This window comes from Lagopus muta, chromosome 17 (assembly GCF_023343835.1).
Source record: "Lagopus muta isolate bLagMut1 chromosome 17, bLagMut1 primary, whole genome shotgun sequence".
Classification (NCBI taxonomy): Eukaryota; Metazoa; Chordata; class Aves; order Galliformes; family Phasianidae; genus Lagopus; species Lagopus muta.
In genome coordinates, this window is record NC_064449.1 from 10295459 (window position 1) to 10322594 (window position 27136).

The following is a 27136-nucleotide window of genomic DNA, read 5'->3' on the forward strand; positions in this document are numbered from 1 at the left end:
TCTCTTGGGAGATGATGCTTACATTTGAAGTACCCAGTTATCTGACACTTCCCAATTTACCAGGATGCCACATTGCAAAATAAACTGTTTTTGCAAGCTTGAGGGCCTTTTCCCTCCATGTCTTTGTAAGAAATTCCATAGGATTCTGACTTCTGTATTCTTAATCCTTGATAATGTCAAAAATCTACTGCCATATACAGAGCTGCAGCACCTCTATCTTTATGCATGGCTGGGAAGGTTTGAGTGCAATCTCTTGTTACAGGAGCACAGACCTGTATTTTGTGCTGCAGCAGTGAAGGCTGTTATCCCCAGAAAGGCAGAAGGATGGCTATGGCTGCTCCTGGATCTGCTGTAGCAGTCCAGTGTACCCCAGCTAAACCTGCTCTTCTTTTCCCTCTCAGCAACCACAACAAATGAAGTCACTTGAGGTCAAACAACTTAGCAGGGATTTGGGTGGTTGATGCCGGGCACTTCAGCTTAAGTGTGAGATTTCTATCTAAATCTTGGCTGTGTTGCTCCAGACTTACTTTTGGCCGTTCAGTCAAACACTCATCCTTTGACATTATAGTAAGGAGGATGCACACACAGCCTAGCAGGTTTCACAGAACATCCATGGACAGGGATTCCAGGCTGTTCTACACCTACACACGTCAGTAAAGTCAGCTGATACAGATACGTGTGCTTATGCTTTCCAATGCTGTCCAATTCTAGGGTTATTAGCTGAATGTGTGTAAATACTCATTCGTCAGCCATAAGAAATCCTGAATATTCTGCTCCACACTGAACTCAAACACCTTTCATTCCTGCTGCTTGGTCTTTGCATCTTTCCTGAGCTCAGCAGCACAGCACTCAGCTGCTTCAAGGCAAAAAGTTACTCGAGAATTAAAAAACCTGCTAAAAAATCAGCACAACTTTGATACCAGCACATTCTATTCATGTGAAATCCAACATGGAATGAAAATACAGTTCAAGGTCACATTGAATATACTCACAAACCGTTGGAGAGGTTTTGCATTGTTTTTTTTGCATTGCAAAATTGCAATTTCTATATATTACATGTCTCTTGAAACTAAACAGCTTGAAATATCAAATCACAGTATGTTTTTGAACTGCTTTCCCCAGGGTTGTCTGCTCTCTGCAGAGAGACAGGGCAAGCATTCAAACTGTGGGAGGTGCAATAGAGAAGAAAAAGCTGAGACATTTATTACACCACGTTAGGATCAAACTATCATTTTGCAATTATTATGTGAATTGTAATTGCAAGCAAGATATTTACTGTCATTGCTTCAAACACAACACAAAATCTGCTACCGATTTAACGATTCTCGTCTCAAAGAGAAGCATTCTGAGCGCAGTTATATTTGAGCTGGCAGCAGATAGGAAGGTAGAACCCAGCGGTGGTCTATGGAAAAGCATTTGGGCACAGCATTGCCCACACAGGCTTGCAGACTTTACTGCAGTGGAAGGACATGGCGGTGACTCCAATTTAGGGACCTTCACAGTCACACTGCCTCTGTAGTCTAATGTACTTTTAATTTGCTGAGTGGGGACGCAAATACCTCCTGAAAACCAATCACACTTCCAAACGTTTACTGAATATATGCTAGAAGATGGGAAAAAATGCTAATTCTACCAGAATGAAATACTGGAAAAAAATGAGTCAAAGATAAACTAAGAGTTCAAAGATAAAATGAACCAAAAGCTGTTATTCATGATCAAATTTATTCTAAAACAAGATTAAACCTGGAATATTACAAGTCCTATATTTGTATAGTAAAATCATGTTTACTTTCCTAAGTTGTGTCTACGAAATCCAGACAAATCTATATGCATGTATTTTAGTCTGGTTTTCTTCGGAGACTCGCCATGGACTCTGTACATCGCCTTGGCCATCAATTCTACCTTGCTTCTCAACTGAAGAATGAAAAGTGCTTTCTTGTTAAAGACAGAAAATACTGGGAACAACATAAGCATAAATCACAAGCAGACTGAGAAGCTGCTGTCCATATAAGGATGGACACATTGGTTTCCCCACAGCTATTTCCCAAACCAAACAAAGTCAGGCTCAGGTTTGCCCTGTGGCTATGGAGCACAGCTGGAAGTAGCATTATCATAGAATCATAGAATCACCAAGGTTGGAAAAGACCTAAAAGATCATCCAGTCCAACCGTTCACCTATTCCCAATAGCTCCCACTAAACCACGTCCCTCAACACAACATCCAGTTATTATCCATTATAGGACATGTTGGATAAGAAGAGGTTGATTACTCTGGCATGCCAATACATGGCACAAGAAGGGAGAGAAAACTGAGTTCAACATTACAGACCCTGTATTTTACTATCTGCACATCTGAAGGTGTCAGAGACAAAAGCAAACTGACTAACAACAACAAAAATACAAAATCAGCACTTCATGTAAGAGCTTCTACCTTCCCCAAACTCATTTTTCATAGCAATTACCCTGCCACCCATAAGACACTATTCCAGAATCTGGGTCTAACTAAAACCATCTAAAGAATGTTGGAACACCACAAGGAAGGCAGTTCTTCATAACTCAGACAGTTATGCATGTAGCACTGCCTTATGAGATTACCATATCAAAAAGCTTAGCTGAAAGAATCATAAATGCTTTCAACTGTGGAAGAGCACGATCTAAAGTCAAACATCACTATGCTGTGAATGCTCCCATGCTTCTAAGAGCTGTTAAGCTAGATTCAAACTTTGCAGCTTTCGTTTTTATATTTCCAGGTAGATCATTCTAATTTATCACCCACCTGACCAGCAGCTAACAACAGGCCTGGTCAAACCTCACTGACGTTTACTTGAAAAAATTCATACTGCTTTTAAGGGACTTTGAACCAGAATCTGATGTGCAACTCAAACATTTGCATGACGATCGCAGTCTACCTTTTTTTCCAGGATAATTTCATTATACATTTTTATACATTGACCAAATGTGACATCAAAGCAGCATTTTTTTCCCCTTCTCTTCACCACCTCTTTGATCTAGGTTTTCTTTTGTACAGCAAGTATCTGAGAAAACAAATGCTGAGTCAATACTACTGAGATTAGATTAACATGTAACACAGCTAATGAAATTTGTGGTTAAGATGAAGTTTTGTTTTGCTGGATTTTGTTTTTGGCAGCTTGAGCTGCCTAAAATCCTAATTCTATTGCGATCCACTCACAGAGCACAGCTGTTTTGCTTGGCTAAACTTTTCTCTCTGCTTAATACGATACTTTTTATTTAACTTTCAGTTCTGCCTAGGAGCCCCAGTGGGTTTTTTAAAACAGAAGATTATTATTAGAAATTAATTAAGTATTCTTTTCAGTTCTGTCTCCTGAGAGTAGCTAGGCATTGCTGCTGATTTTCTCAGCATTAAGACATTACTGATTGTCATTCATTGGCTGACAGAGAGGATGTCACATCTGGAAGATGCATAACTCCACAAATATGGAAGATTATAAGGACATCTAATGCAAAATATAATAAACCATTACATACAATAAACACATAATTCCAAATTTAACACAGGCATATGAAGATTGTAATACTAGAATAAAAATGTACACATACTCTAGAAACTAAAAAAAAATCTCACTGCAATCACAAGACCCTTGTGGATTATATTTAGTCTACGTTTCAGTGCATTGCAGACCCTGACTACACACTTCTAAGAACATCAAGTGCAGTTAAAGAAGAGGCAGTTGATTTGCTGTTGTTTTTGACACAACACTTCATGCTTGAGATGGCAGCTGGTCATTTTAATTTTCACTAAACTCAAGGGTATGTGTATGACTAAATGTTGGCAGACTAACTGGAAAGGGATGGGAGAAATGAATTGTCATCAAGAGTCCAAAGAAAAACAATCACTTGCTCCAATAACAATATGGAATTCAACTTACTTTTTTGGTCTGTAGTCAGGGATGGACCTGTCGAGAGATATCCTGTCACTGAGCTGGGCATTGTAACCATATTCTTCATATTTAGTCTCCGATTCATGGCTATCGTCTCTTAGGGTAGCAGCCATTCCCCCCTGGCCCAAGCCTCCTGGACCTTCAACTAATCCCATAGGCTTTGCAAGGCCTAAATAGAAGTTAAAAAAAAAAAAAAGACAAACAATTATCCAAGGACATACATCTAACCTCTTCTGTTCCCACAGAAGTTCTTAGAGAACAAGATCTGAACTCCCATAAAACCCAAAATCTCTAAATGCTTCTTGGCTCTGTGGAAATTTTCCTCAGCCTTTCAAGCCAGAGTTCATATCAACACACCTTGCGTTATTACTGCATAACTGCTAATGAGCAAACTATAAAGAACTAATTATCAGCTTTCAGTTTCCCCTTTTTCCCAGATAATTCCCTGAAAACAGGAATCTTGTTTCCAAACATCTCAAAATGCCTAATTATCCTTGATTTCATCTCACTATATCTACACTGGAAATCCACAAAATGAGAACTCAGAGTAAGAGGTCAAATACTCAGAAGAGTTGGAAAAGGAATATGGGGTGAAAAAGCAAGTCATTCACATGTGAACTGAGGCCAGACCCTTTCCCAGTGTACTCTGATACAGCTCCACAAATTGCTTTGGATTTCCTCCGCCCCTCAGAACTACGTCAAATGGAGCACGTATATCGTGTGCAGATATTCAGCTCCACAAAGCTTCTAGGATCAGAACGTTTGGACACACGAGTTAAAATGATTAACCCTGCACTGCTCAGTGCTAAGGCATTAGTCAATCAACAATCCATTTGTTAGATTTCGTATGCTAATATATTACTGCTTAGCTCAAAAATACATTTAAAACAAAATGAAACAGGCACTAAAAAAATACCCATACAATCACATCACCAAGAACCTCTTCCATGGCAACAGTTATTTAATTAGGCGTTGAATTCTGATAAATAAGCTCCTCAAATATCCCATGTTTCACGTCAAAGCTTTCCTTCCCAAAAGGCTGACTATCAACAAGTTGTCATAAGCTAAAAAGTTATTTATAATAACTTGGGGATACCATACAGAATTGTGTAAATAACGTCCAAATCGTTTACAGCGCAGAGCAAAACGGAGTTTGACCTGCTCAACATATTTCAAATCAAGAATTTTCCAAGATGAATATGTCAGTATTTCAAATAAACAACTGAAGAGAAATAGAGAAGAAAAACTGTCAACGCTTGCTATAACAGACAAACGCGATAGTACAAAGCTAGGACTGGCTTCTCCAAGTCGAGTAAGGTCTGTTACAAGTTAGCCCTCGTATGGGAATTTCTCTTTTATCTCATTGCTAAGACAGCTCTCATTTGCTAAAGCTCTGTCATCATCTCTGCTTAATTACAGAAGGACAGAATGGAGAAGCAGAGGCTCATTTGTGGTTTGAACAGATAAAGTTAATGTTTTCTACTATAGACGCTTGTGATAAAATCTCCTGCTAAGGTTAAGTGCAACATACAAACAGTCTGCCTGAACATGAACTACCAGCTGAATGTCACACATTGCCTCCTAAAATGCACACATCATACTGCAATCAGTGGTCCCAGGTCAGGACATGACCCTCATATTTATGTTTTTGATGCCTCCTTCATGTTCCTCATTGTAATATGCTGAAAGGATCAACTGTCTCAGCAGGACAAAAGAAGGGGAAAAGAAATGAAGCCCTACAGAAAAATATCCTTGGTATGGTCAAGCTTTTGAAAATTTCAGAGAGCTCTAAGCATTCAAACCCAATGAATCATTGAAAAGAAAGGAAAACAAGAAGCTGATGTAGCCATGGTCTCATCACAGGTGTGTGTGGGAGGTGAGCTCCGGGTCTCACCAGTGAGCAAGATCAAACAGAGGGATGAGCAGGAACCCCACAGGCCACTCAGGCAGGAGGGGAAAGTGGAAAGACGAAGCTTCACAGCAGCATCTTTTGATAGAGTTTCATATTGCTGGGACACAGAGAGAGAAGACCAAAGAACCGAACTGCTGGGATTGAGATACTGATGTTTAGTCAACAACAAACTTCTTCAAAGCTTTAAGTGAAACAAAACCAGTGAAAATGAAAGGTATGCTCAAGGCAACGGAACATCTGATCAGCATACATCTCTTTTCTTCAGTCAGTCACAGTCCCAAAACTGGGATTTTGGGCAACCTTCGATGACTCATCCCCCAACATTCAATAATGCAAAACAGGCCAGCGATGCTGTCTTCCTTTCTCAAACATATTTTTCTCCAGAAAGGGATGAGCTAATCCAAAAGACAAGTAGGAAACTGTTCAAAACCTGTCTCAAAATGCACAAGAATGCAAGAAAATCAGTTCAGATAGACTGAGTTGAGCCAGCAGGATGGCACGGTGCCTATTCCAGCCCATGATCCTCCTGGCAAAATAAAGAAATAAATAAAATAAAAATCACAAGGAATTAGTAATGCAAGCCACTTTGTGGACCGAACATCAAAAATTAAAAAAAAGTCAGCTCACAGTTTCTGTAAGATAATTACAATTATTTCAGGCTTCTATTCAGCTTTCATTTATGCCTCTGTGCTGCACTCGGATTGATGGAAATGTTCTTCAGGTATATGCAGAAGTATTTGGAAAGTCTTTGCATATTTGGCTTAGCCACGCTCCTCTGTGCAAAAGCAGCAGGGACAAGAGCCTTTATAGTGATCTTAGGGTGGCCACACGAATCACTGCCCAGCTGAAAAGCTGATTTCTCCTTTCTCATGTAAACGGAAAAACAGCCCAGTACCAAACCTTTGTCAAGAGGTTTGAGTCTGAGTCTGGCTCACGAGCCAAAGATTGCCGCTGACTTACGCTGGCAACAGTCCAGTCTGAGATACAAATCCAAATCACTGCCCAGTGTTGAGTCACCGCTTATTAGGAATCACAAATGAGCATACTGCATCTGAACAGGACTTATGACTCCGGCTGCAATCTCGTGTAGCCCTGACTGGTTCTGTTTCAACTATTACAAATATTATGGCGTCTACATTTACATTAGTGATCAGTCTGCAGCTAGTAATACATTTCTGCAGTCTGAAGGGAGAGAGAGAAACTAGCACAAGGGAGGCTTACAATTAGGGATTGATATAATCACGTCTCCAATTGGGTCATGCGAAGGGAGAAAGCTGTAAGCAAAAAAAAAAAAGAAAAAAAGGCATACTGTGAAATTTGGGGGTATTTAAGGCCTGTGTCCTTTCTAATGAACAATTTTCTTCCAGAAAAGCAGAGAAACACAGACATGATTTGAGTTGAAAAACTCTTCAAGAACTGTGTTACAGTTACTGATTTTACATTACAGAATTCCTTTGACGTTACTGTATGAAGCACATTCTGGCACTAAACTTTTCTGAACGCATTTTATGGAGCTTCATTATGTTTCTTCCTTTTATTTCAGTTTAGGATGAGGGGACATAGGGCACTTTGACCAGATTTGCTATTAAACATCTGTTGCTTTAAAAGAGAAAGGTCTAAGATTGTAATCTCTAGCCTGACAAGTAGTCCTCACTCAAGTCATTACAGAAATTACGTATTTGAGACTCTAAATCTCTTCTCTCCCCAAAGGAAAAACCTAATCTGCAGCCTAATCTTCCTGCATTGCACAATCTCAGACTTACAACACTAATAGCAATTAGTGATGCTGCATGCCTCTGTTTTACTTGTCTAACATATGGCATCTTAAAGAGGGCTCCGTTTCCAACGAAAAGTCAGCAGTTTCCCCCCCAAAACCACAAACAGGCCTTATTAAAAGCAAGTCAAATTAGGCACTTCAGAAGTTAAAGAACCCAGAAAACCAGACACTTCATTAAGCTACGTCCCTGAAAGACTGCAATGTGGAAATTTATTTGCTGATCGCTTAGAATCATTTGGGCTGGGTTCTGATGTTACATCAAAGCAAATTGAAGATGACTTCATTAAAGTTAACTGACCTGCTTTGATGAAAGGAACTCCAAGATGTGGTGTGCTCATTTGACTTCAAGCAATGATTTAATTCCAGCAGCTCAAACAGCTAAAACTTTATTCTTTATACTACAAGTTCTTGCAGTTTACAGAACAAAACACTTGCATCTTTAAGGCATAAGAAAGAGGAGAATGAAACTTTCAATGGAGCGGAAGCATCAAGCAGTTTGCTTTCAATTTTTCTTATGAGAATTAGACAGCCTTCCAAACCATGCATAATGACAACTGCTTCACCTACTTTGCTCCCAATCCTTATATTCTAGTTCTTCATGATGCTAACCATGAACACCACAGAACACAGAACACCACAACAGTGCTCCCATAGGAAGTGGAGATGGGTTCCCAAGGACAGGAATTTAAGCAAAGTTATTTGTGCCCTGCTCAATGAAAAGCCAGGCTTCAGGGGCTGCCCATGGGAGAATTCATTCCCAAGGGTCTCACCTACTGGAACAGCAGGGAAATGGGTGCATTTCTGAAAATACTGCAGCTGGGCAGTGAGACAATTGCTATTGATTTTATATGTTGTGCGTTCAGGTCCTACAGTGATGGAGAGCAGTGCAAAACCTAAAAAAGACAGATGGAAAAATGTCTCTGGTTCAAACTGCAGCACATACCTGGGTTCTTACACAGGCAGATCAGACAGCAAATCTCCATTTTTTCCTTCTTTTTAACCTTGCTGCAGACTTCCAGATTCCTCCTCCTATGACTTGTCTCCCTGTGGCTGTGACTAGGACCCATTTTCCCACAGCCTGTGAAGCTGCTGTGGGCAGGGAAGGCAGCGATGCTGTTCATGTCACCCTGAGGCTCTTGCCATAACCAAGGGCTGACAGAAATCCCACTGCCATCTGACTCAGCTCTGCAACAGTGATGGGCAGAGGTGGAACAGCAGTGGCAGTGCCCCGTGAGCTGCAATTTTTAAAGATGTCTTTTCTTTACATTTTTAGACTAAAAGATCTACAGCTGGTACACTGGGATCAGTCATACCCTGTTCAATGCCACAGATGACAATAAGGTCACAAACAATTAGTGTCTGTCACTCGTTTCAAATTTATTGTTCTCATTGCAAAGATTTCTGAATATGACAGAAATTGCTAGGAGAATAGAAAGCAGAACAAGCCGGTCTTAGTTTCTCCAACAGATTAATTACTCTGCAGGATGCATAATTTCCTAGGAAGAAAAGAGGCTTTCTATTTCTCACCATAAATTCTGTCACAATGGAAAAATTACTGACAAGATTTAAGTGAGAAACTATGGCAAAAGATCAACTACATCTGTAATTATTGTAGTGTTGTTTTGGTGTTTTTTTTTAATATATATGCAGCACAACTACAGACAGCTATAAAATCAGGTTCAGCCAAGGTTCTTAGACATGATTAACCTTTTGTCAATTCAAAATAAAGGTAAGCAATTGAGAGTAATTATATGCCCACATTCACAGTAGCACAGATCTGCTCATGGCCTTTCCCTGGCCTTTCTGTCACTTCTGGCAGCTGTGATTCTGCTCCCACATTTCATCCCTCCTCCAGCCAAAACCTGGGCAGGTGGTTTCAGGGCTGCTGAGCCCAATCCCAAGGGCAGCTCCACCACCAGGGCCAGCAGATTTGGGGAGTGCTGACAACTGCTGGCCTGTCTCAGTCTAAGATTGAGAAGGATTCCAAAGGAAATCTCTGAGCTTTACCTACCCTTCATTTAGACTGTCTGCATTCTAGAAGAGCTCTGGAAATGAATGTTGGTTTCCAGGACCTTAAAAGGAAGGAATAAAACATTCCCTTGTAAAACAGCTGGCATAGTCACCCAGCAGTTTTACCTGCAACTCCTGGTTTAAAGAGGAAACAAAAAACCTCAGTGTTACAGCTGTATCCTTCCTTTTCCAACTCTGAATACTGACTTGAAAATATGCTTGTATACCAACAAAAAAGTCTTTAGATCCTTGTTTAACAAAGATTTCAGGGGCAGTCTCTTGACAGAGACTGACAAAGCTGACTTTTTGAATGAAAAGAACAAGGTTCATAGAGGTTCAGTAACACAGTTATACAAGCCCCAGATCTCTGCATGTTTTAAATCTGGTCCTGTACAAAACCACAGTACAAGACAGAAATGTTAACCACTCCTTCTGGAGGCAGGTACCAAATCAGCTACATCTAATGAGTCAGCCCAAATGTTTCTATCTTTAATTACTACCGGGTTCTGCAGACTTTGTGATCTCATACTGTTGCAACTAGAAACTTCACATGAAAGTTGCAGCCTCACTGACTGGGGTAACTGTAGGCAATGAGATTAAAAATGGTTCTTCCTCCTTCAGGAATTAACAGCTCAGGTCAGAACGAAGCAGATGCATGAGAGAAGCAGTTGGCTGGAGGAGGAGGAAGAAAGAGCAATGTGAAAGAGCCATTCAACACTAAGCAAAAGATCTCAGCTCACCAGTCCTGATACTTATAGCTCCGTTTTGGTGATCCCTAAAAATAATCATGAGGAAAAGAGTCTCCAAAATGCCATGTTTAAATCAGAGAATGGCTCAATAGCATAAGCAATGCTTTGCCTCTCATATACGGATCAGGGATGCTCTGATCAGATGCTCACTTGAGGTCAGAAGATGCTAACAATATGGACTCTCATTAAGCTATCACGTACAGAATGGTATTTTCTCCTTTCCATCCTATGACATCACCCTAACTGCCAAAATGCTGAACAAGTTTTAGAATCTGCACTTTCCTTTCTTTCTCCCATGCTGTATGTTTCATTTCTGGCAAAGGATCTCATGCCATAATTTGCCAAGAACAGATCTACCCTATGGAATATCCAAAAATTAGTTTGCTCCAGACAAAGAAGTTGGCACATTCAATAGCAGCCCAGTGAATCAAAATTAAATGTGGAAAAGTAAACTACTTTGCATTTGCAAGCACCATGAACAAAAATACACAAAAGAAAGGCTTCTTTGAAACTACTATTCACTACTACTTCAGTCAGCTTTGCAAACAGTAGTATGCAGCAGGAAGAGTCCTTGCAGTCTGCTCGATGATTCAATCTAAATGTTAAACAGAGTCTGGTTCTTAATTCCTGCATATCCCAACTTGCCATATCCCAAATCAGTTTCTTTTGACACCACCTTGCAAAAAGTCTACTTAATATATGTCCTGCTGCCCAGAGAACTGATGTAAATTTTGTACATATCAAAGGTACTTATTTCCTAGGCTAGGATGAATGATGTTTGTGAATGAGATTTGGTTTTACATACAGAAACAGTCAACAAATTGCACTCCACAGAGACAGAAGTTCCAACTCCTTATGAAGTGAAAAGAACAAAACCCCATCCAATTTAAATGACTACAGCACTTCCATTTATCTGAAATCCAAAATACAGTCTCATTTTTTATAGTTGTGATCAAGTTTGCTGCTTCCTCGCCTGAAAGATTTATGCCCCCTGGTATCTAGTATCAGCATCAAGTATCTCTGAAGATATACCATGGAGAAGACAAACAGTATCCTGTGACTAACAGTTTGAAAGGAAAAAGTGCAATAACTCCTTGCAAAGCCAAAACATTTAACAACTTTTTGGCCCTGGAAACTACAAGGCGGCAGTGTGCCTTGACCTCTTGTTTCCAGACCTTTCTTGTCTGTTTAATTGGAAGCCAAAAATGGTGTTTCTCAGCCTTCACCCACAGATGACCGACAATCCTGCAAGACTTTTTTTTTTTTGTGAGAAAATTGCTGAACGGAGGTGAAGGGATGAAGTGATGGCAGCTCTGCCTACAGGAAGGATATTCCCTTTCTGCCAAAGTAGTCAGAGTGCAGAATCAGGAGCCTTGAAAGTGATGTAATTAGGACAAATATCCAAACCATGATGTGCTTTGCCCACTGTTTTTTGGTTGTTTTTTTGCCTTCCCAAAAATCAAGACACATCCTGGTCTCAGAAGGTGCTCTGAGGTGCAGACTGTAAGCATCTGTCAAGTGTTTGATGTACATTAAATGGAGAAAGCCGTATGGATTTTGCCAGGCCAAAGACCAGGGTTGTTATGAGTACATGGGCAGGAAGCAGGCTCTGACAGTCCATGCTACTCACTCTATCCCTAACACATTGATACACTAATCCTTAAACTCTTTACAATAAGCCTTAACAGAACAGGATTTGGTCAGAACAGCTTTTTTCCTTACTCTTTTCATAGGATCTAGATCTAGATTTAGAGCACCTCTGCAGCAGGCACTATATGAGCCCAAAGAAACTGTTCCTATCCCAAAGAGCTCATTATAAACACTGAAGACAAGAAGGTCTTGTCCCCTCTATACAAATGGCACCCTGGAGATGAAAAGGGCAGGGCTCCTACACAAAAATAACATAGGGATAGGCTTTATATATATATATATATATATATATATATATACATATGTATATATATATATATATATATAATTTTTTTTCTCAAAAACAAACAAACAAATCCCACTCATTATCAAGATGGTTCTGAAATGATTGATTCCTTTTGCGGAAAAGCTCATGGAAAAAAGCTCCCTACTGATTCAGGTTATTTTCAGAAGATGAAAGATGGCAGTTCTGCTAAACGTAAGTCAGGTTTCGTGCTGAGAAGGCTGAGCACAACTCCTTCTGTGTCTGTAGGGAAAAGGAGTCCTTGGAGACCTCTGGCAAAGCTGCTCCATGACAAATACAATATTCCTAGTGCATGACTTGGGACTTTCAAGAAAAGAGGAATATGTGAGAAAATACAAAAAATGTGTAATGGAAAGCCAAGTGTAGTACGGAAAAATTACACCAGTCATCTTGTCATAATGCAGGGAACAACCAAGACCATCATTGCAAAAGGACTGCATGCTGGGAAAAAGGGCAATACATGTCTTTACAGAGCCTTTGTTCCCTAACATACTATGGGAACGTGCTCCATGCATGCCACTGCTGCCTTCAACAGCCCCCTCACAAACCTCAGTTTTTCTTTTATTTGCTTTGCCAGCAGCAGAGCCATTGCGTCAGCTACTCCCTTTCTGGACACAAATTCATTAATGCTTTTTAATTGGAAGAAATACTGTGTTTTTATGTACAGATATCTAATATCAAAAGTAATTGCTTTTATAGAATACTCATTTGAAGCTGGTTTCCCCTTGAGAGGAGAAAATGTATTCTAATTACAACAGATAATTCAGGAGAAGATAAACAGATTGATGACTGGAAAGACCACGAGATGGGAGCCATGCAGGCCTTTGGAGACGAAGATAAAAGCCATTTGTGAAGTAGGATGCTGATCTCAGGCTGACAGATAGTGAGAGAGATGCCAGTTTTGTGAGAGCCTTCATACAAGAAAAATCAATTTCCTAAGAGAAGGAATTTCGTAAACAGGGGAAATCTAAGCAATATATTCCTAAACTTAAATTTTGAGTAACAACCAGCAAAAAAAAAGACCATGTCCAATACACACAACTCTAAATTGTGTGAGGATTTTTTTTTTTCCCTACATTTTAATTTTAGTGTTCAAAAACCTCATTCACAGAGAAAGACCAGTTTGGTTTTTTAGATGAACAGATGCCAAGATTCTTCTAGAAGTTTTAAAATCCCAGTTGATTTGTGGCTTGCTGATAAAATACAGAAAATGGATTTTTCTCTTCAGGGCTTTGGAGGAAAGCCAGAAAAGTTCTCCTCTGGCGATGGCATAAATCTGGAGTTAGAGAAGCAGGAGCTGCAGCACTGGGGTAGCAGCTCAGCAGCCCATTGATATGAAAAGTAAACAAAATCTGAGTGTCATTGGTTTGGTATCTGGCCTCTGGCAATAGTCAATACCTGAGGCTTCAGAGGAATCAAAACACAAATCATAAAGCACTTGGCCAATTAAACTGCACTGTCCATAGAAGCAGAGTTCCCTTCTGAACCCCACAGGCATGTAACTAAAGCCCTGAAGCATAATATTAGATTACCCTCATTATCTTAACACAGGCATGTAGAAATACAGGTTAAAACTAGTCAGCTCCCTGTAAAATCCCAGCCATTAACATCAGATTCAATGGCATTCTGCAGCAATTCTCCAGTAATATCACTGTCAGAGTGCCACTGGTTCATGTGAAATGGATCATCTGTATCAACATACAATTTTTTAATTATTATTTTTCTAGGGAAACAGTGAAATCTTCTGGGGAAAGTGCTTACTAACACAATAACAGAACCATTCTGGAGAAAGGGAAAGGAGGTTCTGCCTGAACATCCCAAGATGCATGAGTTAAAACTTCAGGGCTGCCTAATTAGCTTCAAGAACAAGCTGCCCCTAAGCCAAGTTAACGAGCTTTCATTTCATAAATAAGCAAAAGATCTTTTAAAAAAATAAGGATTTTTCTTGCAGGAATCAGAGGTGGGGAATGGAAGTGGCAGATCACTGCAGGAAGGGGATTCTGACCCAAGGTCCAATTGGGCTGGGGAGGGAGCCCACGGCTTGACTGCAGCAGTAAATCCCACAGGACTGGGATCCACAGGGTAGAAACTATCTATCATCACATGCAAGGAATCTCAATAAACTTACCCATTCGACTTCAGATCCTACGCAGGCTTATCCCAGTCCAGACTCCATTGCACTGATATTGAAGTCTGATCTAACCAAAGGCTGCACCACATCTGATCCTGCCAAATCTGTTTAATTAATTCCTGTCATCCCAGGATTTCACCCTTGGGACCCTGCTTTTTTTGCAGGGATTCTGCCCAAGACCAAGAGGGACACTTACAGAATTCTTAAGGTGGGAAAAGACCTCTAAGATCACCAAGTGCAAACACTGACCCACCACCACTCCTCTCCATACTTGAGGTGAGCTCCCAGCAAGGGCCAGAGAAGTTCATCTCCTGCAGTATTATTTGCAGTCATTGTTCCCATTATTTGCAGACGTTCATATGCCTCCCTATCATTTACCTAAACAGCCTGCTATCAAATTAAACCACATGCACAGGCAGTTTTTTCATTAACAAATCTGCATAGAGCATTTGCCATTTGCATGACTGAAAAGCTCCCTGTTGTTCAACCCATTTTATACAATGGAAGATAACAACATTAAATCCTAACATAGCAGCTGCTGGAATTCAAAATCACATTGCTCTTTAAAGTAGGATGCTTTTATTCTGTAACTTTAAAATCAGTCCCCAGTTCCACCTATGGGGAGGCAGCTACATTAAAGAGATAACTCAGCAACTACAGACCTGCTGGCTACGTCCTCTGTTCTCCCTTTCACTCTCTAAGTCGTCATCTGGTGTCTGCTTTGATCACAACTGAATCAAGCAATCTGAAAAGCTCCCAAGCTTTTTGAGTAATGCTGGTTATCTACATTCCTTCTTGGGAACAGATGGCAGAAGAATCATAGGGTTTGGCTCGGAAGGGACCTTAACAACCATCCAGTTCCAATGTTCAATGGACAGGGTTGCCACCCACTCTATTAGGCTGTCCAGGGCTCCATCTAACTTGGCCTTGAACACCTCCAGAGATCAGCTGCCACTGTGGACACGAGGACATGTTGAGTACTTCCGTCAGATTCCTTCATGGGCTCTTGAAAATTGGTTAATTCAGATACTGGTTTTGACGGGAGGCAAAGAGAGCCTCTATTTCTCCATTTTCCTTTGATTGTGATATTGCTCTGTAGGCCCTGTACAGGTGACATTCTTTTCTTTTGCATTGTTACATGGCAACATTGATGGCTGGCTTCAGCATGCTCATTTTCTTGACAGGCTACCTATTTTACACCTATAGATATATTATCTATATATGTATATATGTAATTTTTCTTAATCTACATTCGTTTGCCTCTTTTTCATACACATCTTTGCCACCTTCCATAGAGTTTAGCTCACAAATTTGGCTTGAGATGGTTTCTATTTCTGCTTTTCCTCCTCTTTCCTTCTTTCACATATATTTCCACATCTTATATCAATGTACACTACAGCTGTACCTTGCTTCTCAAAGCCAGCCTGCAGTGCCTACTTCCATCTTCTTAATACACATATGATTTAATTTTCTACCAGTAGGAGAGATCAATCCAAAAATAAACACAGGGCGTATTTGAAACAGTTAAACGACAGCCCATTACCCAGCATCTACACCAAAATGCTTACAAATCAGTAAGTTATGGCTACGTTGAGTGAAGACTATACCTATGCAGAGGGTCCTCACTAGCAAGATAAATCAGCAAGCACATTAATAGCAGATACACCAGAGGATTTGTGACAACTAAAGGTCTGATTCTGACCTATTCATAGAGAAGTAGAAGGGATCACAGAGCTGAAAGTCATACTCAGTTTTGAAGTGTCTTGCTATTGCATACAATTAATCAGGAATTTGTCAGGGAAAAGTAAAAAGAATTAGGTACAGTATTCTCTGGAGAAAGCAATTCAAAATAGGTGCTAGTTTTGCAAATGAACAGAGCAATGAGGATAAATAGCAATTGTCAGTAAAGCTGAGAAAATGAAAGTGTAATGTTGGAACAAAATATTGGCACAATGTTTTATTTAAAAGCAATAATAAAACCATTGAATACTTTGGGTTTTGCCCTTCCTGGTTTATTGTTGATATAAAGATAAATTGACTTCAATTTCCAGGAGTAGGAAAGTTATGGCCCTCTGTTACAGGCACTTTCAAAAACACACTGCTATAATACCTGATTCATTATTAAATAGATTGGCATCATTGCACATTGGGATTTTTATGAATTGGCTGTGACCTACAGCTTGTCTAGGCCTGACAAACTTATTCCCAAGACAAAGGGGTTGGTTTTTTTGCAAAGGTGATGCATCTGGTAAGCATAGGCTACTTTGATCTGCCTACAGAGCACATTTAAAGGAAGCACCTACATATAGAATTGAAACCATATAAGACAATGGCTGAGTTTTACAAACTGGGGGCCAGACTTCTCCAATTTACCTCACTAATCCCACTGACGGCAACAGTACTTATCTGGTTTATACTAAGGGAATATAACAATAAATTTACATTTCAGAGTCTCAATTTTCCTCCACGTTTTCCTTCCCTTTATTTTATACTGAAATTCCACAGAATGAATTTTCCTCCCCCTGATGTGTCTCAGGTTTGTACTTCTGGCTACATTATGAGATGTTAAATTACACAGTAAAAAGAGTGACAAGGAGAGTGATGCAACTTACCTTTATACAGGAGAAGACTGTTCAGAGAAGAGACAGGTATGAACCAGAGCAACATACCTGAATGTCACAAAATGGAGGCCAGAGCTTACAGCCTGGACTCATCACTCCTCAAGGACACAAAAAGATGTGCTATCCAGTACTTACACTTCAGGACAAACCCACATTTTCTAGAGGCAAAATAAGCTTTCTAGCACCAAACGGTCCCAGCAAAAGCCAATGCTGAGCCTGCTGGGCAACGAGAGTTATCTGATGAGATGAGCAGCAGGGCATGCTTTACTCTGCCTAGCAAAGAGCAGCACACCATCGTTTTCTCTGCTCCTTGCATAATTTAATTCTTCAGTTGGTACTGAAAGGCAGAGAGACAGGCTGGTGAGACTCAGGTCTGCCATTTTAGGAAGATAAAAATAAAGGAGGTTGTCGTGCACTACTGATTTAGTCTCAGGAAAATTGCATGCTGCTGTAGTTATTATCATAAAGAAGAAGAAAAACAGAAAAAATGCTGGTGTATCTCCAGCCAACAGAGTAAAGACTGGTTCCTTTACAATCTACAGACTTGATTTTTATCCTTGTGTTTAAATGGTAAAAATCTTGTTTGTCACTTACATGATTTTTAGCATGGTTTGCTATGGAAAAATGGTTTGTGGAGCTCTGCTGTCTACATTTGTCTATCAGTCTGCTTCTCTCTCTCATTCCCTCCCCTCTCCTCTGCTTGTTAGATTTGGAGGTCTGTGCCTGGTTTCAGCCAAAGCTTGGCACACGTTCAGAGGTCTCCAAAACTCACATTGCTGCATGTGTCACAAAAGCCAACTTCTGGAAAGAAAAAAAGCATTAAAATGCTCCTACTGAGAGAGGAGATTCAGGGAAAGCTAAAATCCTAGAAATCTCTCAGAGCTGCACCAAACACCCTAAGAATTCACCTCTAGGTCACCAGACCACAAGAAATGAGCTTCACTCATTTTGCTGCTCAAGGAACTAAGTGCCTATTTTGTGGGGTTAACTGTGGTAATTACTGGATGTGTTGGTGTCGATCCTGTATTATCTGTCCTGTTCTTGGGCCTGAGTCTGATCTTGCCTCTGTAGTGCCATACCCCTTGAAGTTCTGGTTTGGAGCAGTTGTCAGTGATCTACGTTAGCTTCTCCTTAGGGCTACAGCAGTCCCACTGGGACTCACACAGACCTGAATTCTAGTTCACTAATCCCATACTTCATGTTCCAGAGGCAACTTCAACAAGAATTGTACCAGTTTCATTCTTCCACAACCTGCACTGTGTCTCTAGGACAACAGCACTTCTCTCTAGTTTCTTGTCTGCAGAATCAAATGCTGAGAGAAGCTTAAACACCAAGTAATGTAACACATGCAGAAATGCCCTCTGCACTCATCAGCACCTTCTTTGAGGGCTGCATCACCCAACCTGAGTCTACTGCCATGCCCTGCTGTCCCAGCCTCAAAGTCAGGCCATGTCTTTGTTCTCTTGCGAACATTTCTCCTCCCTTCCTGTGTATTTTCTCTTGCTCTACACACTGTGCAAGGATGACTAGAAATCTCACTTTGTGAACTTTCTGACATGTGACAGAAAGGGTGACAAAGAATTCGGCAGTTAGGCAGGTTGAGTTCTGAATGAATCGCAGAAGAAATTTTTAATTCCTTGAACCCATCCCAAAGGGCTCTCTGCAGTCTGATTTGGGGTATTGTAGGGTATTGTAGGGTATTTGGGGTATTGTAGGCCTGCAGAGAGAGCATGGCTGTGAATACGGGAACCATACCCAAAGGACTCTTACAGAAAATGGAAACTTGTACGTATAACTCCACTGGATATGAGGCATTATAAAAGCCGCTTCCGTTCCAGAATTCATTTCCTGTTGGATGAAAATGCATTGAGCCAGATGGATCTATTTCAGGAGGAGGATCAGGCTGGCACAGGTTTAAAATCAAAGATTATTGGTTTTGTATACTCAAAGCTGGACAGCTGAGAGCACAGCGTTCTGTGCAGGTGCTGACACGTTCAGGCCTACACCGCAGGAGCTTCCCAGGAAGCAGTTTGCCAAATATTAAAGAAATAGGGAAATTTTTCTATGAGTACCTAGAAATCTTTTCACTTCTCCCTACAGTACTAAGAGAGAATAAAAGAACGATATGCAACAAGCATTGAGATGCAATCACTAGCAGATTTTTCTTTTTAGATGTAGAAGTTCCTTTAAATGTGGGAGAAAAGACAAGTCACCAGGAAGAAACACAGAAGCAGGCTTCAGTGCAGTGCTGGGCTGTCCAAGTCCCTGTGATGGCGCTGAAAGTCAGAAGCCTGAATCCACAAACCTGCATTCAGAGGATTCTCCACACTACACAGATTATATAACGGAGCTTCCCAAACCACTCAGACATCCTTTTTTTTCCGAGCCAAACCTACTCATTGCTTATGTAAATTTTGTGTCAACTGTTTCAGCAGCTAGGCAGCTTAGTATTAGGTTATTTAATAGCTTGGACATGGTCAGCTCACTCTTACCTTACACTCCACTCCCATCTGTTTCTTGGAGCCACCTGCAATCTATCATCATGCTCTGAGATTAACAGAAGAGCCTGCTTTTCCTATTAGAGGTGTGAACAGTACCTAATCCCTGCTCAGCACCTCTGGTAGTGTTTGTAATACAAACATGGGAATGTGCAGACCTCACTGGCTAGCTGACACCAGCAAAGGTATCCAAATCATTTTCACCTGCAGGTTTGTGCTTGTCATAGTCACCAATGGGATTCAGGTTCTTTGCAGATGCAAAATTATGCAGCTATCTGTAACCTCATTTTATATATAGCTGGATGGCTAGAAATGTGCCCCACAAGGCATCAAATTTTAGTCCTAAAGAAGAGTAAACTTTAGGTTATACAATGCTATTTCAATTGATGATATTTTTAGTCTTATCACTGGCTTCAGTTCAGCATACACAGGAAAGAATGCCACCAATCTTTTCTACAACACAAAGCTTGCTTGAAAATGAGTTAATATAGCAAAAATACATCTTTATTTACAAAACCTTCACAACCCAGAGGTATTCAAGAGCTGTGCAAAAAATAAATTCAATTTCTAAAAGGACAGTACAGCCCCACTGCCAAGTAAAATACAAAACCAGAGTAAAGAGTCCAAATGAAAAACAACCAATTAACCCCATCACCTTACCAAGAATGCCACAGAGACAAAATGAGAAGCAAACTTCTCATAATTGGAGGAGAGGGCTTTCCAGCTGTCATGGTGGAAACTTTCCAAAGAAAAAATGAGCTCCTGTGCAACCAACCCCCTTTTGTTCTGGTATCCCAGCATCTTGGCTAGGATGCTAGATTGGGTTGTGGGAAATAGCAAGTACAGACTGTGTAATCTTGCATGGGTTTCAGTTTCTGACACAGCCCCAGGTGCCCGAGCATTGCCCCTTCAGTACCATCCTCTGGGGTGCAAGGTGAGAGCTTGCATACACACCAGCTCTCCATCCAGGGAGAGATCCAGGACTTCCTGCAATGCAAGCAGTGGCTGAGGGATGGGAGAATGGTGCCCACGGGAGCACAGACAGCAGGTGACAGATGGGAAGCGGTGTCCAGCAGTGTATGTGATGGGCAGTGTGCAAGGAGAAGATTCACCTTTACTCCATGGTGCAATTCTGTGGAAACAGATCAATCCATTTCCAAATACAGCCTAGTCAGACACGAGGGGTCAGACAGCCATGACAAGGCTGCTTATCTGACCTCCTGGTCTGTGTGCTGGTTTTTGCAAAATGCAAACTGGGGCCAGCAACAAGGTTCAGAGGCAGAAAGAAAAGTTCATTCTGTTTTAGACGTGTACTAAAACAGGAAACACTCCAAAACCTTCAAGGAATAAAGATCCTGTTCTCAGCCATAATAAAGCAACGTAGGGACACAGCAGGAAGTCATCCTTTAAACGCAAACTTCATCAGAACTAACCGGTAACGTTCATCCTGTAGCAGAAGTACTTTCATTTGGCCAAATTCACAATGGAGCTACTCTGCTTCTAACTACTGGATCAAAAGCACAAGTGAATTTGGGTAACTGACTTCAAGAGGAGTAACTGCATGGGTGAACCGAGTAGCTCTGTGTTCACTGCTGCAGGCACAAAGCGATTTGAACATATTACGCCATCCAGCCAGTGATAGCTGTCACTGTCCACACAACTCAGCTGACAGCAGAACAGGGGATGGCAGAATCTGTGATTTGCTTAGAAAACAGCATTGGGTTTTATACCTTACTGGATTAAAATGAGCACAAGTGCTGGCTGTATCAAAGATGCATTTTTTTCAGGAACAAAACTCAGCAACTCTCTGATGATTGCACAGAGACCAGCCTACCAGAGAACACCCCTCACAGATATCTCCGCGTAGTCTGACACAGCCCAGCATGAACCTGTGTAGGTAGCACTTGCATTTCACAGCATATGAATATTTAAAGAATTTCACAGAAGAGAAAGACCTGGAAGGATCCATTTTCTTCCCTGATCAGTTTATCAGACATAAAAGCCCAGCTGGGATAGCCTTCATGCTGCATGTACCAGCGATTCAAAATGTGACTCCAGCAAACCTGGTTTGAGTCATCCCTTATAAAGTGTGTGGCTCTAACACTGGTGAGCACTGATTCTCACGAGTACTCCAGCAAAGACAACTGGATTGCCTGTACAAGCAGCTCTGAAACATAAGCAAAAGGGTTGGGTGGCGCAGTCAGAACCAAGGCTTACAGTCGCGCCTTGCTGCTCGCAGGCATGCCTTAGGCTTGGAGAGAGGAAGGAGGTGTCAGGGAGCTGCGGGGTTACATAGCATGGCTTTTCCCAGTGCTGTGCTATTTTGCAGTGAGTATTCAACCCAAGGGAGACACTGGCATTGCAGCAGCCTCTTACACATGTGCTCATGTGCTCTAGCATTTAACCCGAGGATAAGGTTGAAGCAATCCCAGAGGCTCAGCATGTTTCCTTATATTTTGGGCATCTTTCACTCACTGTGTTCAGTTATTTAGATACAATTTCCAAACAATGCAATGAAATAGGTAGCCCTCTCCTCCAGCCCTCTGGTACCAATCTATCTGCCTGACAGAATCAGTTTTTAAGTAGCAATGCTTAGAGAAACTGCTTCAAAAAACTCTTTTTTTTTTTCTTTTTCATTTAGTTTTCTTAATAATTACCCATTCTTTCTGGCTGACATGCAAATCAAAGCTCAAATATTAGAAGTATAAATCAGATCAGTGGCAAATGAAAGGTCTTCTAGAAAATGGCTCCATAGGAGGTGGTAAAAGGCCTAAAATACTCAGAAATCTATATTCTCACCTTTCCTACAGATGTTCTGCTCATTTCCTTAGACATCTCCCTTGAGCCCTTGAGAAAACTGCCCACGCTGCTCACGATGACAAAGCAGAAACAGGTCTGCTCTCCCCTGCAGCTACCCTTGGACTCTCCTCCAAAGCCAGGAACCAAGGACATACTTGAAGAACAACATGTGTTAGGCCTATTGCCATTTGTCAAAGATGCCCTAAACTGGGCTTTTCCTGCTGCAGTGTTTCCCTCAGGACTCCACTTGCTGAGGACACAAATTCACGATCTCAGGCTCATCCTTGTCTGAGTGACAGATGCATAGAACCATTCAGAAACAAAAGGGACAGAGAAATGCAACAACAGGTAGGAAGCTTGTGTGAGAGCTCCTCTGGATGGATGATCCATTGGATTTCTCATAAGAAATGCTGCTGCATTTTTTTTTCCATGCGTACCAATGGAAGCAAAGAAGACCATTTTGCCATAAAACAGGTTTTGCCTCTATCCACGTGACTTTCCGACGTTCATACACAGTTCTATGGCACTGTAGCTGTAGGTTTGAGGAAAACCAGACAGATGTCATCCACACTTCATGTTAAGACTCTGCTTTTAGCTCCCTGCTCTCAGAACAGAGACTTGGGGTCGGTGGGAGATTCTCTGGTTTTCATTCTCAAAAGCTGAAATACTCTTATTACAGAGGACAGTTTTGATCAATAGAACTACAGTGAAGTTGGAAGCTGCTCAGCTGTCATTGACTTTCTTCCTTCCTGTTATCCAGAACATTGCACAATCTTTTTTTTTTTTCTTTTTTTTTTCCCCTTTTGGTTTGTTAGTTTAAAATAAGGAAAAGGAACGACTCCCCAGTGAAACCCAACAAATAACAACAATAATAAAAAAAGTGCCAAGTATACTGAGCAAGGAGAGACTGAGTGCCCATTAGTAAGGTTAGAGAGGGGCATTAATAAAAGAAAGATTTGTTAAACATGACTCATTTCTTTCCCTTCCTTTCATAAATCTTATTATTTCCTTGGAGAACAGCCATGCACTCAGTGCCTGGAACTGCATTTTTAAATGATGCTCTTGGTTTAGCTACTACCTGTCTTTGCTTAAAGAAAACAAACGGCAAATACTCAAAAGCAGCCCCACCTCCTGTATTAAGGCCTTTAAGTCAAGCCAGGTTTCCTAATCCTGTGAAAATGCCTGTTGTTTATATATGTGCAACAACTACACTGCAGCTCTTGACTAAAAAAAGTGACTGCCTCATTGCTGCTTTTCCAGCTACACTTACAAAGAAATTGAAAGGAGCTGAACAGGAATGTCTTGAATGGCTTCTAAATGGCAAAGAAACCACTGTATCAGCCAAAGATCTTTCTTCCACATCAGTAAACATTGCTTTTATCTGATTGTGTATTACAAATTACAAATGATTATTCTACACAAACAAGTGTGGAAATTACTACATGTTAATTTGGTCAGATGCATGTTAGCATTGGCTCATAATCAAATCGAGCATTTATGAGAACTTGTGTTGGGTAAGAGAAGGTGTGCTTTCATTAATGCAAGGCTGGCAGTCACACTTAATCTATCCCCATGCACACCTGGCTTTCCCCCTCTTTTCAGCAACTGAACTGAAAGTTGCCAGCAATAAATGCTTCTTTTTGACAAATCTGATGCGGACATTCGCACGATTCAACTGCAGCCAGTTCCCAACTCTTACTTTTAATACAGAAATTTGGAACCATTTCCAACCAGCCTCAAGCCTGTGAAGGGTAAACGGTCTTTTTAAAAATACTACTGTACCTTTTAAGTATGCAGATTGCCAGGCTGAATTTTAAATGCAATCACTTTGCTTCCAGTACACTCCAAAAATCAGGAGTCAGTCTCGTTGAATCAGTCCTCCATACCTAGGACCTGCTATTTCCATCATTTTAAGCCTGTGTGCTGCAATTATGTGAATTGTCCACTTTCTTTTTCCCCCCTCAATGAAATGCATATGCAATACAAAACCCATTTATCAAACTGGAAATTGCTGTTGTATTTAATCTTCCTAAAGAGAGCAAAATCAAATTACGATGTGTAAAGAATGGTAATCTGTGAAATTCAAGGGAACGCTCCAGACATATTCCTCCACATCTGCAACAGAACAGGTCGAAGAGGTCTAATGTAGAAGATGTGGGTAGGAAGACATGATGTGAGCATACATAATGAGAAGATGAAAACTCTCTTAATCTTTGCAGATTGAATGAAATTTAATTACATGCTATATTGATTGTTGTGGATTACTGGAAAGAGACAGTGAAAAGGGAAAAAGGCAATTACAGTGAAATTGTAGTCTGACCCTTCAATTGCTTTTGGCATGAAAGGTTATTATGTAGTTGGAGCATCAAAAATTCTTTATCTTCTATGATAAATCATTAGCTACAGACTTAGATGCAAAACTGATTAGGGAAAAAAAAAAACAGCCAATTAAATCTCGATGGTTTTTTTTCCTTAAAAAAAAAAAAAGGCAAAGCAACAAAATACCAAAGTTTCACATCATTTCAAGAATGGTTACTAAGTCTACCAAGCTTTAGTTCACTGTTGACTGACAATAAATGATACTCATCAGTAGAAATTACTCTTTCATGCTAGAAATGCTCTTTCAGCATAACTGCTTGTCCTTGTTTTTCCTCACAGAAAAGTGCACTTTCAAATGATGTTTCTTTGATTTCATGGAAATAAGTAAGCATGACAGAAAGAAAATTCCGTATTGTTGCAGCTGCAGGGCTGGTCTCTCAAAGGTTTTTCTTTTACACTGGAACTTCACAGCGTCCCTTGAAAAACCAGGCAAGGTCCTACCAGGTTAGGATTTAGATGAATAGAAGAAAACAAATAAATAAAAGAATACTAAGACTTGATTACAAAAAATGTAGGATATGTAATATTTGGCTGTACGTTTGCTGATCTCAAAAAAGAAATAATGAAGAGTGAAAAAAATGGCATTGTGATCTGGACAGACCTATCACAACAAAATCACTGGACTTGACTCAAACCCGTGGTGCTTGCAGGAATTCATATGCCTTATGAATAAAATCTGCCTGTCCTATAAAAGTGACTTTGGCTCACCTCATTAAGAGGTAACATTCAAGAAGGCACCAGATGACTCTAACTTGCAGTGAAGTACTGCACAGGATAACATCTGAGAAACCCAGCTCGACACTGGGCTGGAAGGCACGGCTCTGAGCGTTTGTGTAACACCAGTCTTTGGGTAAGACACAGTAGAGCGTTGTCACAGACAGACTGCCTTGAATTTCAATGCTTCCAGAGCAGCATTATGCCCATTAAATAATGAGTCATGATATTAAAAAGCAACACCATTCAGCTAAACCCAAACACTGATAATTGATGTCACTTACATTGATGCAGTTCTGACGATTTCAGTTGGCTACCTGCTAATTGCAAGGAAGTTGGGGAGTTGTTACCACAAGATGGAAAAATGAGCAAATACTTAAAGAAAGGATGAAACTGAGAAAGTATCTTTTCTCAGTGACAACCAAACAGTTTATCTGCATTGATAAACTGCTGTGTAATAAACAAAAGACACGTCAGAGAGAGACTGAAGGGAAATGGACAGGAAATCTGAACACCTCAGCTTGATTAACTTCCTGTATTTTTCTGCATAAGAACTTTCTAGAACAAGAAATTGCCTACAGAGCTTTTACAACCTGAAGGAGCAACGTAACATTTTAATTAAAGTAATTACACTTTAAAAACAGCCGCCAAAACAGAAACAGCTTATGGAGAACTTTCTGTTTACTCTGAAGCCACAGCCATTACATGCAATGATGCCTGTCTAGAACGTTATGGACTCCTGCTGATCCTTCAGGGGTTGCTATGCTGAGATGAACCCAGAGCTGGTAAAATCCTACCCAAAATTTCACTTGTGAACACCACCAAGAACAAAACAATTCAGAGGGAAAATAAACCATTCGATTGCGCTATGATGGATATATTGAATGTGGGAGGAGGATTTTTCTCTTAAAACTTACATTCTGCAAAACTTCTCTGAATTATCATTAGAAAATACAGCTGCTGACTCCTTCTGTTGACTCTCCTCCTCTAACTTACTTTTGACTAACACCCACCACTCCACATTCCTGTCCTCCCTTCTCTTTTTGTACACATGAATGTGTATGTGAAAGTGTGAGGGATGCCAGTTCTGTAACAGTCACTGACATTACTGGCGTGTTACTGTAACCACCCAACATGCTTGGATTTGCAGGGTCATTCATTCAGAAAGTAGTAATAGTATATATACTTTACACTGTTTGTCTGCATTTTGAGACTGCAGTAGCCTTTGTTAAATCAATATTATGAGTAAGACTTTCAGAAGCAGCCTAGAAGCACATTTGGTATCATTAAAAATATTTACACTGCAAGTTTTATTTGGTGCTCAACACTGAATGCCACATTTATATTAAAATCTCTTGTAAAGTTTTCTCCTTCAGCTTCGTGTGGAAAGCATGGATGTATTTATCACATACTCATTTCTTTGATGTCCCACATTTAGAACCTTATGAATCTATGCAAATACAAACAGACCTCTTTGAAAGAATTAGTTCCCATACGAAACATTATCTGTCCCTTGGCAACCGGTATGGCTTAGCCTGTTCTAACTACCACATAAGGGTTCTTTGCTTACCTAACAAGATTTTTCAAGGCTAGCAAATTAAAATTGAATGTAACAAAAGGAATTAGTGGATGCTTCCTTTCCTCGCCAAAGATAATATAAAATTTAAATGGCA

General features: G+C 40.5%; 1 protein-coding gene across 9 annotated transcripts in view; it reads right to left on the bottom strand.

Moving 5' to 3' along the window:
- GALNT9 (polypeptide N-acetylgalactosaminyltransferase 9) overlaps window positions 1-27136 on the bottom strand; it is a 189019-nt gene that overhangs the window by 92473 nt on the left and 69410 nt on the right. For 8 of the 9 annotated variants that reach the window (XM_048964547.1, XM_048964552.1, XM_048964549.1 and 5 more), the window contains one exon: window positions 3908-4088. The exons of the other annotated variant lie outside the window; for it this stretch is intronic. In XM_048964547.1, the coding sequence (XP_048820504.1) occupies window positions 3908-4088 (181 nt within the window). The remainder of the gene's footprint in view (window positions 1-3907; window positions 4089-27136) is intronic. 9 annotated transcript variants of the gene reach the window in all.